This window comes from Schistocerca americana, chromosome 5 (assembly GCF_021461395.2).
Source record: "Schistocerca americana isolate TAMUIC-IGC-003095 chromosome 5, iqSchAmer2.1, whole genome shotgun sequence".
Classification (NCBI taxonomy): Eukaryota; Metazoa; Arthropoda; class Insecta; order Orthoptera; family Acrididae; genus Schistocerca; species Schistocerca americana.
Genome location: NC_060123.1, coordinates 248,385,421 through 248,406,718, shown reverse-complemented (window position 1 = coordinate 248,406,718; position 21,298 = coordinate 248,385,421). Strand labels below are relative to the sequence as shown.

Sequence of the window (21,298 nt, the reverse complement as noted above, 5' to 3'; positions counted from 1 at the left end):
GTGTGCTGTGTCACGACAGTTGAACATCCCGTAGTCCACTGTATGGAAGGTACTTCGAACCATTCTCAAGTGGTATCCGTACAAGATCCATATCATACAGCAGTTTGCACCACAGCACTCATGACGAGTTAACTTCACTGTCCACTTTCTCGCAAGGATTGAAGTTGACGAGGACTGGCCCTGGACCATCCTATAGACAGATGAAGCTCATTTTTCTCTGATGAGTGAGGTCAAAATTGCTGAATGTGGGGATGTTCACCTACAGTCATTGTGCATGAAGTTCCTCTGTATGGTAAATGTGTCGCCGTATGGCATGGTTTAATGGGCACGTGCATTATTGGCCCATTCTTTTTTGAACAGGTTGGCGCTCAAGGACCAAAGACGTGCTGTGTGACAAGCCAGCATTACTGCAATATGCTTCACCAGCTGTCATACCCCACTCCACAGAACAGAGACGCATTGATCTCAACAGTTTTCATGCAAAATTAAGTCCCACAGCACATTGCTCGTGAAGTTCACCTGCTTGTCCACGACCCATTCGGAAACAATTGAATTATCAGCCGATCATTTCCAAATGCTTGGTTGGCACAATCACGTGACCTCACTCCCTGTGAGTTCTGGTTGTGGGGCTACCTGAAGGACAGGGTTTACCAGGAGAACATTCACACATGTGCTGATCTGAAGTGCAGCATATTAGGAGAGGTAGCCAGCATACCTATGGACATACTTTGTTCTGCTGCGCAGAATACAATCCTGTGCCTTCAGACACTTCTGCACACTGATGGGTGCCATATTGAGCCCCTTCTGTAGCAGTAGTGGTACTGGTATGTAATGGTATGATGCACCGTAGCAGCACATTAAAAGTGTTTCAGTTGAATTGTTTCTGCATTATTTCTCTTCCCAATGTCCCTGACATTAATGCTACCAAGTTTGGTACTCATGTGTTAATTAGTTTATGTGTTATAACATGTTAAACAGGAAAAGTTTAATTGTAACCACCCAGTATCTCTGGCAGTATTTTCTTGAAAGGAACAAAACGAATCCATCTTGTACAACTTTTTTTGCTCTCTTACTCAAAATAACAATACAAAGATTTCCTGGATGATTTGCGTATGGATAATTTGGAGCAAAGGTAGCCAAAAAAATAGATGCTTGAAAAAAAATTTGAAGTTTAGTTGTTTATATCTCCATAATTGATTGCAGGCTCCACCTGAAACCTTGTACATAATAACTTGTGAATACAAGGTCTTAAATCATAAAATTTCACTCCCCTACTGCTTTCCAGTAATTTACAAACTGAGGGCAAAGTTGATGATTTTTCTGAAAGTTCCAAAAATGGCTATTTTTGAGCCACCTTTACAAAAAACGTCTTCTACTAAACTCTTTTAAACCATTTTCAATAGAAAGAAACCATTTTCATTAGAAAGACCATGTTCTAAACCACCAAAATAAGCTGTATTTGAAACTTCCTGGCAGATTAAAACTGTGTGCCGAACCAAGACTCGAACTCGGGACCTTTCTTCCAGGAGTGCTAGTTCTGCAAGGTTCGCAGGAGAGCTTCTGTGAAGTTTGGAAAATAGGAGACGAGCTGCTGCTGGAAGGAAGGCTGTGAGGACAGATCGTGAATCGTGCTCGGGTAGCTCAGTTGGTAGAACATCTGCCCACGAAAGGCAAAGGTCTTGAGTTCGAGTCTCGGTCCGGCACACAGTTTTAATCTGCCAGGAAGTTTCATATCAGCGCACACTCTGCTGTAGAGTGAAAATTTCATTGTGGAAGCTGTATTTGGTTTTGCAGTGCAAGCATATAAGGCCCTAAAAAATGACAAGGTGGAGATACATTGAAAGTGGTCCCATATTCTGATGGTACTGAAATTAAATCTCACATCATTTATTATCTTCTACAGTTGTTTAGAACTCTCTGGAGAAGGCAGTATCAAATGTCTTGATGACTAGGAAAACTTCAAAAAAAGCGGTGTCTTTTGTCACATCTCATCGTAACACATTTCAGTCTGTTTTTCTGCTGTAACTACAGAATCAAACTGTTTTCAAATTTCACACTTTACTGTGTGTTACCAAGGCAGTGGAGATTATGGTAGTGAGATTGTCAGGTAAAAACTGCAGCACACATCATAGAAATAGCCTACAGGTTTTAGGTCACTATCACATTGTGTTGTAAATTTTGGTGAAAATCACAGCAGTCTTCCTGACATTTTTTGAAATGGATTCCTGTTACAGAGAATTATCAGTATGTATTTTTATTATGTAAGGTCTATCAATGTGCTAGTTTAATTCTGGTTTATGATATCACGTACTTTGTGGTAGCATGGTTTGTGGTTAATGTGGAACATTACTGCACACAGGAAAAATTGAATAAATGTATTGGTATGGTCCACAGTTAACCACTGCTGGTTCCTTTTAAAGTGAAAAAACCAGCATCCCCATCACCATAGGAGCCACGCCCAGTAGCTGTATAACAGCCTTACCAGGTTCACAAACCTGATAAGGATTTCTTTATGCAGTATCCCAAGCTGATGATACATTTCTATAAGCATCAGAGGCCAAAGCTAGAAGAGGTCTGTTTTATGATCCAAAGCTTATGTTTACTTCAAGCTACTTGTATTTTTTACATGTTTCATAATTTTCTGTAGTATGTCATGAGGAAACCTATAATTCTGGCCAGGTGATGTCACTGATGGGATCGCTTCTTCCTAGCTTACACCGCCAGAGGGTCTTGCCAGCTGAGGTAAAGTCCATGGTGCCCATAGTTTGGATGCAAAACTAGATAACTCCAGAAATCCAATGCTGGTGCATCCCTCTCAATCTCAATATCAGAGTCCGGCGAGGGTACTAAATATCTCCCATCTTTCATTGGTCCTGCCAGTGGCTCTAGCAGCATGTCAAAGTGTGCATTTTCCATTCTTTCCATTTGCTGATTGGTTTGCTGAGGCATTGAAGCTGTTGATTGCTGTTGGAGGAAGTAACTGAATGATTCTAAAGCCTGGAATGGTATCGAGCTCAAAACTAGATTCACCACATCCACTACTTGGAAACAAAATGCAGTGAATATTTACAGCCAACAGACATCAACCTTGTCTTCACAATACACGTTTAATATCAGAAACATGACATTGAAGAATTGCAGTTTTAGAGTCCTTGCCTGATTAGACATCGAGATTGAGATGGACACACCAGCATTGACCATCCAGAGTGGTCTCATTTCACTTTGGCTTACAACCAATAAGACGATTTATCATTCCATGTTATTTTATTTTGCCCATATAGTAATTTGTCCTCTCAAAGGAATTTTTTGCCAGCCGTATGAGATAAACGGCTGCTGCAACGGCTGCACATAGGGGTCGCCCAAATGCTGATATGTTTCCTGGTTAATGAAAGAAACTACTGACCCCTTCCAGTCTGGAATTGTGTGATAATACTGTTGACATTCAACTCAACCCAGACTTTATTATGTTCTTGGCCAGTTCTGTTTACCATGGAGTTAAAGCGAACACCAACATGTGGTCAGGTTCTGCTACCCATACTGTATTAGTGAACGCTGGCAGATTGGTGTGCCATTCTGTTCTCCTGCTCTGGCACATTACTGCCAGGGGCTGTAACTTGAGATATGCATGTGACAAAAAAATGTGGACACTTGCAACATTTGTGGCATGTCCAAATGTCTGAATATGACTTAAACATCAATGGGAGCAAATCCGACACTGAGGTGGGTGGGCCTCTCATGTGCTGCAGTAACAGAAAGGGAATGCTGTCTGTGTATGCCTCTCTCCAGCTGAAATATCCAGAGCAAGGCGAAATTTTCTTGTTATAAAAGTAACTCAAAAACTTGTAGACACCCAGCTAGGTTGTGTCTGATTAGTAAGTCTGCTGAAATCTACTTTGGGAGCAAAAATACGCATGTGACAAAAATATGTGGACACTTGCAACATTTGTGGCATGTCCAAATGCCTGAACATGACTTAAACATCAATGGGAGCAAATCCGACACTGAGGTGGGTGGGCCTTCATTGTTCTGGACAGTCATTCAGGGGACTAATTTGTTGATGCTTGGCAGGGAACTTAGCTGTTTGCAAACTATCTGAAAATGCATTTTGAGCTGTTGCAGACATCTCAGATGTTTTTGCTGCACTATTTGCAGTTGTACTTTACTAGGGGTCAAACAATTTCAAAATTCTAGTCTTGACCTCCTTCTGCAATATTAATCTTACAACTATGTCTGTGATTAAGAAGTCAGTGTATGAAACTCTGCAATTAGGACATTCATACTTGCATTTTCAGGCAAGTCCATTATCCAGGTTGCATAGAACCAATTGGTACTCTTTCAATATGGTAAAACTGCAATCCTGCTGCCACAATTTGCATTTTGTGGCAGAAATGCTAACTCAGTAAACTGCACAATTTATTAAATTCTTCATACAGTCAGCTGCTACTACTGCTGAGTAACAAAGTGCTCTGGAGTCCAGGATGTGGCTATATTTCTTACTTTGTAACACAGCATAAGTCTACATAGGTGGTTTCCCAATATTTCTTTGTTTACATCAGAAACAACAGATGTTAGGAGTGGGGGCAAAAGCTGGCTCAGGTGCTTGTCCCACTGGCTATGTGCTTTCATTTCGAGTCAGCTCTGCATTTTGCTTGAGTAGCTCCTTCATGTGCTCCTGCTGCAGTTGCTCTTGAAATTGCATTTGTTTCTCCTGTTGTTGTTATTGCAGCTACATCTGTTCATGCAATGTTATTTGATGCTGCCGAAGCTCCATAAACTTTGGGTCCATCATTAAGACCTTGTTTGCATACAGAAGTCAGGCTTGTCAAAACTTTTGTAAGTGCGATAGTGTCATCAGTCAGTTTCTGAGAAATGGCAAATGGCTGTAAAGACCAAGTGGTCATCTATGAAAACAGTCCACAAATCTGAAAGGACAAACTGAGGGTAATCCAAAATGTGAAAGCCAAGAATCATCAGTAGCATACATGGAGAGCCACAGTTACAGACCAAGAAGGGGATAAGTGAATAACTGTGTGAAAAAATAACATAGGTGTTCAAGAAGCCTAGGAAACACCAACACAACTGGATGAGGAAAATGCACACAATTTTCGCCTAACTTACACCACCATAGGGTTGCCGACTGATGCAAAATCCACCTATCTGTGGTGCTGAAGTGAAACACAACCATTCTGGATGGCCAACACTGGTGTGTCCATCTCAATCTCGATGTCTGAGTCTGGCATGGGCACTAAAACTGCAATTCTTCAATGTCATTTGTTTATCAGAAGCTCATGTTTTCAGCACTGGACATGCATTGTGAAGGTAAGGTTGATATCTCTTTATATAACTGTTTGTAGGACAATTCTAGTATCTTTGCTGTCATAAATGTATCTTGTTTTTAACCGTAATTGTAAAAAATGTTGTAAATATCGGATTGTCAATCATCTTTGTCAACAGGTGCATATATTAAACTTAAAGATTCTTCTTGGGCACCTGCTATTGAAAACTTCCTAGGTGCACGGTTTCTAAGCTCATTCTGTGTGCACAATGCAAAGGACTCAAGAGTATTAAGTTCATTAATCAATAGTATGAGAATAGACAGGCCTCCAAATATACTCATTGGGAAATTCTTTGATAGGGTAAGTGTTGTCTCTTAAATTATTTTCAATCTGCCAGAAGTTTCCTTACATGTTTAAGTCTTTTATTTCATTAGAACTGTTGGACACAAATGAAAAATCAGGATATTTGGGGATTACAAGTAGTGGAATTTAGGGAAGAGGTAGGAGCATGGGGAAGTTGAATTATTATGAGAGGCTGCATTATTCTGAGAGTGATGTATTATTTATTTGAGAGATAAGTCTGCCCACACCAGGTGAAACAAAAAGAAGAAAATTTCAGAGTTGTGTTGCCAGTCCTTTCATTAGGAGTCTCACCTAAAGTAGAAAAGAATTTAAAGTGACAGCTACCTACTCTTTATTCTTAGAATTATAAATTTTTTGGTTATAAGTTTTGTTATATCTGTAATGTCAAAATTAAAAATCAGCATATGCAAGCTTCAAACAGAGATAGAAAATTTTGAATTGAGGCCCAATTCTCTAGATTGTCATTCAGGCAATTGATTCAGCTGTTCGTTTGTCTCTCTTGCCTGTTACAATAACTATGACCTAAAGCAGATTTATACCATTGTAATACATTTTGTAAAAGCTAGAGTAAGTATTAAATACCTTATCCCTAACCAGTAAATTCTCTTACGATTGTACAGTTTTAAATATAGGCAGGTGAAAAAATAAAAGGTATAGAAAACCAAAAGGGAGCAAGTTGAGACTGAAGAAGTAAACATAATGTAGGCCAGGTGGGTGGCGAGAACCAAGGACATGGTGTAACGCCATTTCCCACTTGTGGAGTTCTGAGAAACTGTTGTTGGGTGGAAAAACAGGCACCAAAGGTCACAACTGTCAATTTGTAGAACAATCACAGGTGAAATGATACATGTCATGTGCCTTCTGTTACATAAGTTGTGTCCGGCCTTCTGCATTGGTGTCACTACTGCCAAGTTATCAGTTTAGGATGAGTGGGGATAGGCAAAGGGTATATACTGGCAAAACACAATATCCTGTTGCTGAACATGCTCTACAACATGGCAGTCATGACCTCTCTGCTTGTTTCACCACATGTGCTATGTAGATTCTCCTCACTCCCCTCCCTGACATCAGTTTCTCAGAACCCTGCAGGTGGCAACTGGCTTTACAGCATATCCTTAGTTCTCACCACCCACCTGGCCTACGCTTATGTTAACTTATTCGGTCTCAGCATTTCTTTTCAGACACTATTCCTTTTCTTTGCTCCCTTTTTAGTTTTTACTATTTGTTATTTGCTGACATGGCTATTTTTCCCTGCCCCCACCTCACCTGTATAATCTCACCATGTATAATGCACTTAGCTTTCCGCTCTTATTAACTCTTGCATAGTGTATTGCGAGTAGTTTAATTGGATAGATAAAAAATCTACTCGTCAAGTGGTGGCAGAACACACACATAAAAGGAGGTTGCAATCAGGCAAGCTTTTGGAGCCAGTGACTCCTTCTTCAGGCAGAAGGGTTGAAGATAAAGGAAGAGGGGTGAAGGAAAAGGACTGGAGAGGTCTAGGAAAAGGGGTAGATTTTGAGGAAGTCACCCAGAACCGCAGATTGGGGAGGGGAGGGGGGGGGGACTTATTGCACAGGATGAGAAGGAATGACTGATTGTTGGGGACTGCACCCGATGACATTTGAAAACCATAGAGCTTAAAGGTGGAAGACAGGGTAATATGCAAGACAGAGATTACTGCTTAAACATTAGGTCAGGTGTCCACTGTATGCAGGAGGTGGCTACACAGGTAGCAGGGGCTGTGTGGCGTAGACTGGGCGGATTTTTAGGTTAGAGGGTCTCAGGAAAACACAAGAAGGGCTTCAGTCACAAAGCACAAAGGGAGCAGGCTGAACACAGGAAGAACGTAGATACAGGAACCATTGGTATAACAGTTGTAAATTTTCTTAACTGTGTTGGGAAAGTACCAAAGCTCCAAGCGCTAATAGAAAGCACTGATGCTCAAATCGTTATAGGCACTGAAAGCTGGGTACAGTCAGATATAAGCTCAGCTGAAATTTTTGCGAAGAACCTAATGGTGTTTCGAAAGGATGGGCTAAACACGGTTGGCAATGGCGAGTTTGTTGCTGTCAGAAGTAGTTTAACTTGTCATGAAATTGAAATAGATACTTGCTTTGAGTTAGTATGGGCAGAGGTCATTGTTGGAAACTGGTATAAAATAATAATTGGATCCTTTTACTGACCTCCCAATTCAGATGATACAGTTGCCGAAAGGTTCAAAGAAAACTTGAGTTTGATTTCAAACACGTACCCAACTCGTACGATAATAGTTGGTGGTGACTTTAATTTACCCTCGATATGTTGGCAGAAATACATGTTTAATTCTGGAGGTATGCATAAAATATCATCCGAAATTGTGCTAAACGCATTCTCTGAAAATTATTTCTAGTAGTTAGTTCATGAGCCCACGCGAATAGTAAACGGTTGTGAAAACACACTTGATCTCTTAGCAACAAATAATCCTAAGTTAATAACGAGCATCAAAACCGATTCAGGGATTAGTGAACACAGGGGTGTCGTAGCAAGACTGAATATTGTACTCCTCAAATCCCCGAAAAATAAGCGAAAAATATACCTATTCAAAAAAGCAGATAAAAATTCACTTGACGTCTTCCTGAGAGACAGTCTCCACTCATTCCAAATTAATAATATAAGTGTAGACCAGATGTGGCTTAAATTCAAAGAAATAGTATCGGCAGCAATTGAGGAATTTATACCAAATAAATTAACAAACGACGGAGCTGATCCTCCTTGGTACACAAAACAGGTTAGATCACTGTTCCAGAAACAACGAAACAAACATGTCAAATTTAAACAGATCCAAAATTCCCAAGATTGGCCATCTTTTACAGAAGCTCAAAATTTAGCTCGAACTTCAATGCGAGATGCCTATCACAGTTTCCACAACGAAATGCTGTCTCGAAACCTGGCAGAAAATCCAAAGAGATTCTGGTCATATGTGAAGTATGTTAGTGGCAAGAAACAATTAATGCCTTCTCTTCTCTACCCCTTTTTCTAGACCTCTCCAGTCCTTTTCTTCACCTCCCTTCCTTCCCCTTCAACTCTTCTGCCTGAAGAAGGTGGCACTGGCTCCGAAAGCTTGCCTAATTACAACCTTCTTTTATGCGGGTTTTCTGCCGCTGCTTGGTGAGTAGATTTTTTATCTATCCAATTAAATTATTTCGTCAAAAATTGGTTGTTTTCATTGTAACAATCTCTGTCTTGCTTATTACCCTGTCTTCCACCTTTAAGATCTCAGGTTTTCAAATCTCTCCCAGTGCAGTCCGTGACAAACAGTCTTTCCTTCTCATCCCATCTGTAAATTCTCTAATTGCCTGGGGTTCTGGGCATCTGGTCTGTAACTCTCCCAATTCCTAAACCTTTCCAATTCTTTCTTTTCATCTCTCTTCCTTTCCCTTCAATCCTGCTGCCAAAAGAGCCACAGGCCCCAAAAGCTTGCAGATTTCCATAACTGTGATATGTACTTTTTTCCTGCCGACACTTGGTGGGTAGATTATTTTTTTTTTTTTATACAATTTATTATAATTTCAGAAATTTGTTATTTTTGTTGGTATTCAAATCGATAATTAAATATTTCACATGATTTTTTTCAGCTCTCAGATCACCATTTAACTTTCCATTTTAGCATTTAGCTCAGTTTTGGTCTTGAGCAATTCCTCTGTCTGTCTAATTACCTGTTGGCATACACTTAAGACAGTAATTAGTTTGCCGTAGCTTTTTTCCTGATCAATAACTGTCACAGTGTGGAAAACCTCTTTTGGAGTGATGTGAAACACCATGATTGTCAGTAGCTTTCTCTAAATTTATGAAAACTGTGAATGTGCGTCTGCCTTTCTTTAACCTCTCTTGCAAGATAAATTGTAGGGTCAGTATTGCTTTCCATATTCTTGTATTTCTCCAGAACCCAACCTAATCACCTCTTATCTGCTCACACAAATTCCTCTTGTATGTTTCAATCCTCTTGATGCAGATTCTCAGCACAGGTCAAATTATGAACAGATGCGGTTGTTTGTATAAATATCCATGTATAAACTTTACCTCCCTAATAAGTTTTATAACACTTCTTTAATGTACTGTTAGAATACACATTTTTTTTATCAGTACTAACTCAGCGGAACTCGTCATACATCAACCCGCTACCACTTATAGAGACAAACAGGTGAAGATACAGAAATTAATCAATTGAAGAGTGTATCTCTATCTTTGAAAATATTATCTTTGCCACAAAATATTTTATATGTATAAAAAAGAAAAGAACAAGAGAAAAAATAATATGATCCACTACACTCTCTCTTTCTACATTATTGTCATCAAGTTTCTTGCCTTTATGGACACCTATATGTTCTTTCCACCCTTCTGTTCTTTGCTTAGTACTGGCGTACTGACTGAGCTCTTGATGTTCATACAGCTGCTTCTCTTTCCTCCAAAGGCTTCTTTAGTTTTCCTGCAAGTGGCATCTATCTTTCCCATATGCAGACTTGCTTCTGCAATTTCTACAGTTAACTATTCATTCTTTGCTAGATTTTCCTTCTTGTCAGTCTTATTTTTTAAGTTTCTGTATTCCTTTTTGCCTGTTTTATTTGCTGTGTTTTTTAACGTTCTCTTTTCAGCAGTCAAATTTTACCTCTCATGTGTTATCCAAGGATTTCTACTGGACGTTGCATTTTTGTATATTTCTTCGTATGCTGCCTTCACTACTTTGTATCTGAAAGCTACCTTTTCAACATTTCAGTTAGTTGTTGCCTTGTGCTGCCTTTGAAACTCCCAGCATTCTCTGGTAGTTGAATTGTACCACCTTCTTAAATTCCTACATTTTCCTAAATTCTTCAACTTTTGTCGGCACGTCATATTCAATAAAATATGGTCAGAGTCCATATAATCTCCTGCAAATTGTATGTAGTTTAAAACCTTGATTCCATATCTCTGTCTCACTATTATATAACAATGCCAGAGATGGAAAGTTGCACGGGAGACTTGTTTTTTTTACAAGGATGGGAGGATAATTACAGTCAGTGAAGGCTTCAGTGAGGCCCTTGGTGTATTTTGAGAGGAACTGCTCGTCACTGCAGATGCGACGACCACAGGTGGCTAGGCTGTACAGAAGGGACTTCTTGATATGGAATGGGTGGCAGCTGTCGAAGTGGAGGTATTGCTGGTGGTTAGTAGATTTGATATGTACGGAGGTACTGATGTAGCCATCTCTGAGGTGGAGATCAACATCAAGGAATGTGGCTTGTTGGGTTGAGTAGGACCAGATGAAGCAAATGAGGGAGAAGTTGTTGAGGTTCTGGAGGAATGCGAATAAGGTGTCCTCGCCTTCAGTCCAGATAGCAAAGAAGTCATCAATGAATCTTAACCAAGGTGAGGGGTTTAGGATTCTGCGTGCGTTATCTTTCCAGTCTCCCACCGCGTCCCAAAGTCCCACAGTCCAGCCACAGAGGAGCATTCCCCTCGTAACTCAGTACCATCTGGGACTGGAGCAACTGAATTACATTTTCTGCCAGGGTTTCAATTGCCTATCGTTGTGCTCTGAAATGAGAAATTTCCTTCCCACTATCCTTCCCCCCCCCCCCCCCCTCCCCCTACCGTGGTATTCCGCCGTCCACCAAACCTACACAATATACTCGTCCATCCTTACACAACCCCTGCTTCCAATCGCTTGCCTCATGGCTCATACCCCTGCGATAGACCTAGATGCAAGACCTCTCCCATACACCCTCCTACCACAACCTACTCCAGTTCGCACCGACAAACTGTGGCCAAAAAACAAGTAGACCACCATGTTGCGGAACACACTGCCAAAAATGATATCCCTCATCTCAGTGAGTGCTTCACAGCCTGTGCCATATGGATCCTTCCCACCAACACCAGCTTTTCTGAATTGCGCAGGTGGGAACTTTCCCTGCAATACATCCTACGTTCCCGTAACCCTCCTGGCCTTAACCTTCATTAGTCACTGTCTTCACCCATCCAGCCCCCTCCCTGTTCCCATTCCAGCACTGCACAGCCATCATTTCACTGCCACACCTAGTCTTTTAATTTCTTTTTATTTCTCTCCTTTCCGCTACTTACCCCTTCTCCCCTCCACACCTTCTCTTCTGCCCTCTGTATAAACTGCAACACTTCACTGTCCGCTACTCCCACCATACTATCCCTCCCTCTCCCTGCCTCAGCCTTCTCCTTACCCCCACCCAGTCGCCACTCTCATCATGCACTGTGCTGCTGCTCACAGTGTGGTTTCAGCTCTCTGAGACTGCAGACGTGTGTGCAAGTTGCGTTTGCGTGAATGTGTGTGTGTATTGCTGACAAAGGCCTTTATGGCCGAAAGCTACAATTGTGTAAATCTTTTTGTTGTGCCTATCGTGACTCAGCATATCCACTGTATGATGGGTAGCAACTTTCTTTCTCTGGTATTGTTACATTCCATACTGGATTTTCCATTGTTTGATTTCATTATTATATAATCTATTTAAACCTTCCAGTGACTCCAGGTCTTTTACATGTATAAAAATCTTTTGTAATTCTTAAACTTTGCATTCACATTGATTATATTATGGTGTTGCAGATTTGTACAGGTTGCTTCCCCTTTCCCAAATCTATGTTCTCCTTTTATTTTTCCTTAACTTTCTTTTCCCACTATTGTATGACAGTTCTCATCGCAATTAATTTCTCAGCTACCTAAATGTGCTACACAGTTTGTTTAATCTCAGTCACTATGTTGTTTATGTTGATTCATCGTCATTCCTTTTTTTTTTTTTTCATATTTACTATTGGACTTACTCCTGCATTACCTTATTTGATTTTGCAGGTAGTGAAGGGAGACGAAAATTTAATAGTCATGGGTGACTGGAATTCGTCAGTAGGAAAAGGGAGAGAAGGGAACATAGTAGGTGAATATGGATTGGGGGGAAGAAATGAAAGAGGAAGCCGCCTTGTGGAATTTTGCACAGAGCATAACTTAATCATAGCTAACACTTGGTTCAAGAATCATGAAAGAAGGTTGTATACCTGGAAGAATCCTGGAGATACTAAAAGGTATCAGATAGATTACATAATGGTAAGACAGAGATTTAGGAACCAGGTTTTAAATTGTAAGACATTTCCAGGGGCAGATGTGGATTCTGACCACAATCTATTGGTTATGAACTGCAAATTGAAACTGAAGAAACTGCAAAAAGGCGGGAATTTAAGGAGATGGGACCTGGATAAACTGAAAGAACCAGAGGTTGTACAGAGTTTCAGGGAGAGCATAAGGGAACAATTGACAGGAATGCGGGAAAGAAATACAGTAGAAGAAGAATGGGTAGCTCTGAGGGATGAAGTAGTGAAGGCAGCAGAGGATCAAGTAGGTAAAAAGACGAGGGCTAATATAAATCCTTGGGTAACAGAAGAAATATTGAATTTAATTGATGAAAGGAGAAAATATAAAAATGCAGTAAATGAAGCAGGCAAAAAGGAATACAAACGTCTCAAAAATGAGATCGACAGGAAGTGCAAAATGGCTAAGCAGGGATGGCTAGAGGACAAATGTAAGGATGTAGAGGCTTGTCTCACTAGGGGTAAGATAGATACTGCCTACAGGAAAATTAAAGAGACCTTTGGAGAGAAGAGAACCACTTGTATGAATATCAAGAGCTCAGATGGCAACCCAGTTCTAAGCAAAGAAGGGAAGGCAGAAAGGTGGAAGGAGTATAGTATACCCACAGACTTCAAGAAGAATATAATAATTCCAATCCCAAAGAAAGCAAGTGTTGACAGATGTGAAAATTACCGAACTATCAGTTTAATAAGTCACAGCTGCAAAATACTAACGCGAATTCTTTACAGACAAATGGAAAAACTGGTAGAAGCGGACCTTGGGGAAGATCAGTTTGGATTCCGTAGAAATGTTGGAACACGTGAGGCAATACTAACCTTACGACTTATCTTAGAAGAAAGATTAAGAAAAGGCAAACCTACGTTTCTAGCATTTGTAGACTTAGAGAAAGCTTTTGACAACGTTAACTGGAATACTCTCTTTCAAATTCTGAAGGTGGCAGGGGTAAAATACAGGGAGCGAAAGGCTATTTACAATTTGTACAGAAACCAGATGGCAGTTATAAGAGTCGAGGGGCATGAAAGGGAAGCAGTGATTGGGAAAGGAGTGAGACAGGGTTGTAGCCTCTCCCCAATGTTATTCAATCTGTATATTGAGCAAGCAGTAAAGGAAACAAAAGAAAAATTCGGAGTAGGTATTAAAATTCATGGAGAAGAAGTAAAAACTTTGAGGTTCGCCGATGACATTGTAATTCTGTCAGAGACAGCAAAGGACTTGGAAGAGCAGTTGAACGGAATGGACAGTGTCTTGAAAGGAGGATATAAGATGAACATCAACAAAAGCAAAACGAGGATAATGGAATGTAGTCAAATTAAATCGGGTGATGCTGAGGGGATTAGATTAGGAAATGAGGCACTGAAAGTAGTAAAGGAGTTTTGCTATTTAGGGAGTAAAATAACTGATGACGGTCGAAGTAGAGGGGATATAAAATGTAGACTAGCAATGGCAAGGAAATCGTTTCTGAAGAAGAGAAATTTGTTAACATCGAGTATAGATTTAAGTGTCAGGAAGTCGTTTCTGAAAGTATTTTGTATGGAGTGTAGCCACGTATGGAAGTGAAACATGGACGATAACCAGTTTGGACAAGAAGAGAATAGAAGCTTTCGAAATGTGGTGCTACAGAAGAATGCTGAAGATAAGGTGGGTAGATCACGTAACTAATGAGGAGGTATTGAATAGGATTGGGGAGAAGAGAAGTTTGTGGCACAACTTGACTAGAAGAAGGGATCGGTTGGTAGGACATGTTTTGAGGCATCAAGGGATCACCAATTTAGTATTGGAGGGCAGTGTGGAGGGTAAAAATCGTAGAGGGAGACCAAGAGATGAATACACTAAGCAGATTCAGAAGGATGTAGGTTGCAGTAGGTACTGGGAGATGAAGAAGCTTGCACAGGATAGAGTAGCATGGAGAGCTGCATCAAACCAGTTCAGGACTGAAGACCACACAACAACACAACCTTGTATTCACCTGATAAGAAATTCTGTGCTTCCTTCCACCATACTTTGCTATTTCCAACTGTATCTAACTAGAACCTATCCATGATGGAATGTAACAATACGAGAGAAGGAAAGTTACTACTCAAGTTACTACTCACCATATAGTGGAGATGCTGAACCATGATAGGCACAATAAAAAGATTCACACAAACATTGCTTTCGGCCATTAAAGGCCTTTGTCAGCAGTAGACACACATACACACACACACACACACACACACACACACACACACACACACACACACACATGCACACGCAAGCGCAAGCGCAACTTGCACTCACATCTGCAGTCTCAGAGAGCTGACACTACAGCTGTCCATTTCTCTTTACAAGTCTGCTAACCTACCTACAAGATTAAAAAGATCTAATGTTTCATGCTCTGACACATAGAATACCAGATTTGTTTTAATTAATGATAGCATCTTCTTTTGCTGTCCCCCTTCCCAAAGATCTGAATGTGGACCCGTTCTGGAATGTTGTACCCAATAGGATGCCATCATCATTAAACCATAAAGTAGAGATTCACATTATCAAAATAATATAACAGCTATAGTTTCCCCTTGCTTTCAGCCATCTGCAGAACTGACATAGCATGGCTACCTTGATTAACACTACAAGGGCAGATCAGTCAGTCATATACATGGTTGCCTCTGAAGCTACTGAAAAGGCTGCTGTCCCTCTTCAGGACTCATATCTTAATCTGATATCTTCATTTTCTGACATGATTGCACACATTGTTGAGTAGTTTGTATGGTTGATACACACAATCCACCCCACCACATCAAGGACCATGGTTCTTGAGGCAGAGAACTAAGAATAAATAAGTTCGCAGGAAAATATGGTAGAGCATGGTAAATCAGTACGAGGGAATGCTGCCAAAATTTGATTTTGGGGTTTTGGGGGGGGGGGTTATGGATAACTAATGCTAGAGCTATTATAACAATGAAAACAATCAGTTGTTGATAAAATTATTGAATTGTATAGATAAAAAGTCTACTCACCAAGCAGCGGCAGAACACACAAACACCAATATAAGACTGTTGTGATTGGCAAGCTTTTGGGGCCAGCGGCTCCTTCTTCAGGCAGAAGGGTTGAAGGCGAACGAAGAAGGGTGAAGGAAAAGGACTGGAGAGGTCTAGAAAAGGGGTAGATTTTGGGGAAGCGCGATGTTTGAGTGGTAATCTCTTTCTTGCATATTATCCTGTCTTCCACCTTTAAGCTCTCAGGTTTTCAAATCTCATCTGATGCAGACCCCAACAGTCAGTCTTTCCTTCTCATCCTGTACTGTAGGTCCCCCCTGACCTATTGTTCTGGGTGACTTTCTTAAAATCTATCCCTTTTCCTAGACTTCTACAGTCCTTTTCCTTCACCCTTCTTCCTTTCCCTTCAGCCCTTGTGCCTGAAGAAGGAGCCACTGGCTCCGTAAGCTTGCCAGTCACAACAGTCTTTTATGTGTGTGTTCTGCTGCCACTTGGTGAGTTGATTTGTTATCTGTCCAATTAAATAATGCTAGAGCTATGATACATAGTGAGTTTTACTTTAAGTAGTAGTGGTGCGAATGGGTAATTACCACCAGCACTCCATAATAGAAATTCTGAAGTCTTTCACCCCTTTCCCTCTTCTTCTACTATAAAATGAAAACAAATTTTATTTTTATTTTTTTGCAGGTTCACAATGTCCAGCGTAATGGAGTTGTAGCACCTGGCTACACGAGCTTACTAGGCGCTCTTATAATTTCCAATCCTATTATTGCAAATTGTGTAATAGATAAGCACAGAGCTGAATCTGTCCTCTTGATTCCAACTAGTGATGAAGCACACCGACTTATGAGTCGCCAGGAAAATGTACCACATAACTGTCAACGTGCTTTTACAAAGAGGGGAGATCTTTATTTTCCTGATCCAAATTACAAATCATATGCTGGATCAGGGTCAGACAGAGCAAAAGTGCTACAAGTAAACATGTCAGATGTTATTAGGTAATATTTTTTAAAAAAGGTTTTGAATCAATTATTATCTCAGCAATATTGCTGCATGCTTGTATTAATTTTCATTTGCTGTAATCATTATAAAAGTTGTCACTTTTTGTGTGTGTATTTATTAGTTAGTAAATAATGCTGACGTTTACTGCTGCTTATGGTGTTTTCAGTTCCTACAGTAACAAGCAGTAATTGTCTTATGTTGCTTAATGAAATGGAAGTAGATTTTATGTGACCATTGGCAGCACTTTTTTCAAACAGTCTACAGTGTCTGACAGAAAAAGTGAAGCACTGAGAAGGCAAGTAGGAAAACAAATAAAGCTTCATGGGTTAACAATATCACGAAATGATAGAGTGCTACTCACCACGTAGCAGAGATGTTGAGTTGCAGATACACACAACAGAAAGACTACTAAACAAATTAGCTGCCAGAGACAGTGTCCAGTGTTGTAGTACCTGTGTACATCTCCCGATAATTACATGGAATCCTATAAATTCTTGCTTTTTCCAACAGTTGACAAGCATCCTTGTTGGATTTTAGGTGGTGGTGTATCCTGTGGGTGGGTTTGTATATTACCGCGATGTCCTGCTTTTTCAAGATTTTTCTAACCTACGGGCAGTAAAGTCCTTAATGAAAGGCAGGAGAACTTTAGATTTCACCAGTGCTTGAGCATCGCTATGATTTCTATGTGATGGTCTTATGTTCTTTTCACCTCAGTGAATGAATAACCATTCGTGAGCAGTGCATTGATGTGATGCTTTAATTCTGCGTCAAGCAGCTCTGGTTCGCAGATTTTTCTTGCTCTATCCGCCAATGTTTTTATGATGCTCCGCTTTTGGTGTGAGTGGTGGTTTAAATCCTAATGGAGGTAACAGACTGTGTAGTGGGTTTTTGGTAAACTGTGTGGCCCAGGCTACCCATCTTCTTCCTTGAAAACTAGTGCATCAAGAAAATTCAGTCTTACGTCTTCCCCCTCCTCCATGGTAGACCGAATCTTCGAATTGATCCCGTTGAGATGTTTGTCAAAATGATCCAGCTCCTCCCTGCCATGCTACAACAAAACAAACATATCATTCATGTACCAGAACCAAATATTCGGTTTCTTTTTCACAGTTTCCAAAGAATGCTCCTCGAATTTTTCTATAAATGAGTTCACTTAAATGGGCTTTAGGGGCTCCCCATAGCAATGTGCTTTTACAAAGAGGGGAGAGCATTCATCGTTCCATTTGAAATATATGGTTTTGAGGAACTATTTAAACAGTTGTGCAGCATTGAGAAGTAAAATCCAATTCAGCTGTTGCAACACTTCATTGAGCGGAACCATAGTGAATAGTGATTCAACATCAAAACTAACCAATATGTCCTCCAGCTGTACCACTATATTGTTTAATTTACAGATAAAATGTGCTGAACTCTTGATATACAAATCCGACTGGCCCACGTACGGTCATAGTAATGTTTTCAAGATTGTGGCAGTTGAATAGGAGGGCAAACCAATAGCACTCTCTATAGGCCTTAGAGGAACAAGATCTCTGTGCATCTCCAGCAGTCCTTAAAGTCTTCATGGGAGTGCAACTGAATAGAACAGACTTTTCTGAATGCTCTGTTTGATAGAAGACTTCTTTGTCAACTGCATAAAAGTTCTAAGAACTTTGTCAGTGGGATCTTTACTCAGTTCCCTGTATGTTGGCAGATCTAATAAGTTGTTAATCGTACTGGCACAGTCAGTCACATTCAAAACAACTATTGTATTTCCCTTGTCAGTGGGGAGAATATCAACACTATCATCGTCATTCAAGTGTTTTATGGCATTTCCCTCAGCCACAGTATAGTTACTTTTTGGAGGCTTTGCACAAGACAATATTCTTACAGTTTCTATATGGATTTCTTCAGCTGTAACTGCGTCCACACTAAGAATGCCTGCTTCTACACTGGCTGTTATTTCTTCTTTGGACACAACTCACGGACTAATGGCAAGATTTCCACCTTTGGCAAGCACATATCTCTTGCTGTCAGATAACAAACACGTGGATAAATTGATAACCGTGCAGTAAGCGTCTAAATGGTGGATTGTGTGATTAGGCTGCAAATTATCAGATTTTCTCTTCTGTCTATCATATGTTGTCAACATACGTGTCGTAATAGTATCAAGCAATAGTCTGTCAGTTCTATCCCTGTCATCACTACACAGTTTATTGCTGGTAGTAATATGGAGAAACATTAACTTACAGTCTGTGCTTGCGAGGTCCTCATGGGTCTGTTGAATCTGCACTCATAGTAAAGCCTCTTCCATCCTTTTGAAAATCCAATGTGCATTGGTTGAGCTGCATAGTTGGTTAATCCTCAAAAACTTCAGAATAGCACTGATTACTCTGCAGCGAGACAGAAATGTGAGGGAACACAAAAGCTTCACACTCTTTCTGGAGACCTTCCACGTGTTGTACATTTCTTGACATCTCCTCCCCATAGAGGGAGTAGGACTCAAATCATCACCCACTACAAAATCGAGGCAGATAAAGCAATAAAAATATGTGAACCAGAGCTGCTTGATACAGAATTAAAACATCTCACCAGTGCATTGCTCAAGAACAGTTATTCATTTGCTGAGGTGAAAAGAGCGTTAAGACCACCACGTAGAAATCATAATGATGCTCATGCGCTGATGAAATCTAAAGGTTCCCTGCCTTTCATTAAGGGTATTACTGACGGTATCAGAAAAGTCTTGAAAAAGCAGAACATTGCGGTAATAGACAAACCCACCCACAGGATACGAGATCATCTAAAATTGGCCAAGGATGTTTGCTAACTGCTGGCAAAAGCAAAAATTTGAAGGATTCCATGTAGTTGTGGGGAGGTGGTATGTGGGTACTAGAAAAAGAACAGTCAAAAAATGACTAGAAGAGCACAAGGGCAGTTACAGAAGAGGGGAGAGTGACAGATCTTGCGGAATATGCTTTGCAGCCAGAAGACCACCACATTCATTTTGATAGGACTGAAGTACTGATAGCCACAAGGAGATACCATGAAAGATTATAGAGAGAGGTGATAAAGATTGTAAAACACCCCAGGAATTCAGTTTGGAAGAAGGAGAGGGTGAAACTGAATGAATCTGGATTCCGGTGCTGAAGAGGATGTGTACTAGTCTTCCACCGTGGGGTGGTAGCAGCAGCAAATGATGGCAGTTGACAACAGCCAGTTGCGTAGAAGCGGAATTTTGCTGTACTCAGTAGCAAGACAGAGTGTGAATCAGACATTCAAAGAGGCTGTGATCCCCCTTGAAAATGTCCTGTGTAGATGGGAACTAAACATTGGGTTTTAATGTGAAATCCATTCAACCATGGCATAATAGCCTGGAACATTTTATTAATTTTTATACATTGTGCTGTTGAAAAATGGCACCACTATATTGTTGCATGAGAGGTAACATTTGAGGACACAAAGTATCTGCGCTGTACCTTGTGCCCTCAGAGTTCCCTTGATCTCTATCAGCTGTGAATTGTATTCATATGCGATAGCTCCTCACACCATACCACTGCTGTGACTCATCAACAGTCTGTGCTCCCCAGTCACAGCACCACTCCAAACCCAGTTGTTTGTGCTGTGGTGTTAATGGCATCCTACACATTGAATAGTAATTCCCTAGTCCAGCTGCTTCTAGCCTCTGACCAATGGTGTTGGATGACACAGAATGTTGCAGGGAGTCAATCACTTCTTCTCAAAAGGCAGGCACAGATATGGAGAAGTTATAATGGACTGGACACACAATACAGACATCCTTTCTTGTGGTGCTCAAACATGATTGGGCCACTGTCACATTTAAGTGCCCCACAAATTTAGATATTGCACAGTTTGACCAAAGGTCAAATGGAGATCCGACAGTGAGGCCACTTTAAAACATGCTGATAACACCCTCACACATGTACACAGCATCTCCATGTCTTCCACAGTAATCATTCGACATCTTATGCTGTTCACACCCCCACTACACCCTACCTGGCCTACACTAAACACTAGTGATCCCTCTACCTGTCACAGAGAATTGCATGTTTAATTATTCACATATCTGCTCATAGTGTACACGTGTACGAAGGTATATTGACATTGACCTTCTCTTGTGGGTGTTCGTTATTTATGTCGGACTGTGTATATGTAAAATAAATACACATAAGTTAATTCTGTGGTATGGAAGATAATTATTTCAGATTTAATTATATGACTCATGAAACCTATTGTGTTCTGATAGACAAAAAGTACCTATATTATCTGTTGTGGAATGAGAACAACAAGTACTTCACTAAACAGTGAAAAACACGAATCTTGGGTATTAGGAATCATTCGTAAAATTATTAACAGCTTAAGGTAATGAGGAAGAGGAATGAAGCTTGAAGTATAATGTCTTGTTGATGAAGCAAATTGAAGAAACGAAAGGTGAAGTAAATAGCAAAAGAAAAATATCTGGAGTATTGTGTAATGAAATGCATATTAAAGATATGAAAATAATGAGAAGTTATTCAAGATTTAAAATAAAACAGATGGAGAAGAACTTTCCTAATGTTGCCATC

At 40.3% G+C, this 21,298-nt stretch overlaps 1 protein-coding gene across 3 annotated transcripts in view; it reads left to right on the top strand.

Moving 5' to 3' along the window:
• LOC124615754 (structural maintenance of chromosomes protein 6) overlaps positions 1–21,298 on the top strand; it is a 188,410-nt gene that overhangs the window by 90,611 nt on the left and 76,501 nt on the right. For all 3 annotated transcript variants that reach the window (XM_047143841.1, XM_047143842.1, XM_047143843.1), the window contains 2 exons: positions 5,455–5,636; positions 16,425–16,735. In XM_047143841.1, the coding sequence (XP_046999797.1) occupies positions 5,455–5,636; positions 16,425–16,735 (493 nt within the window). The remainder of the gene's footprint in view (positions 1–5,454; positions 5,637–16,424; positions 16,736–21,298) is intronic.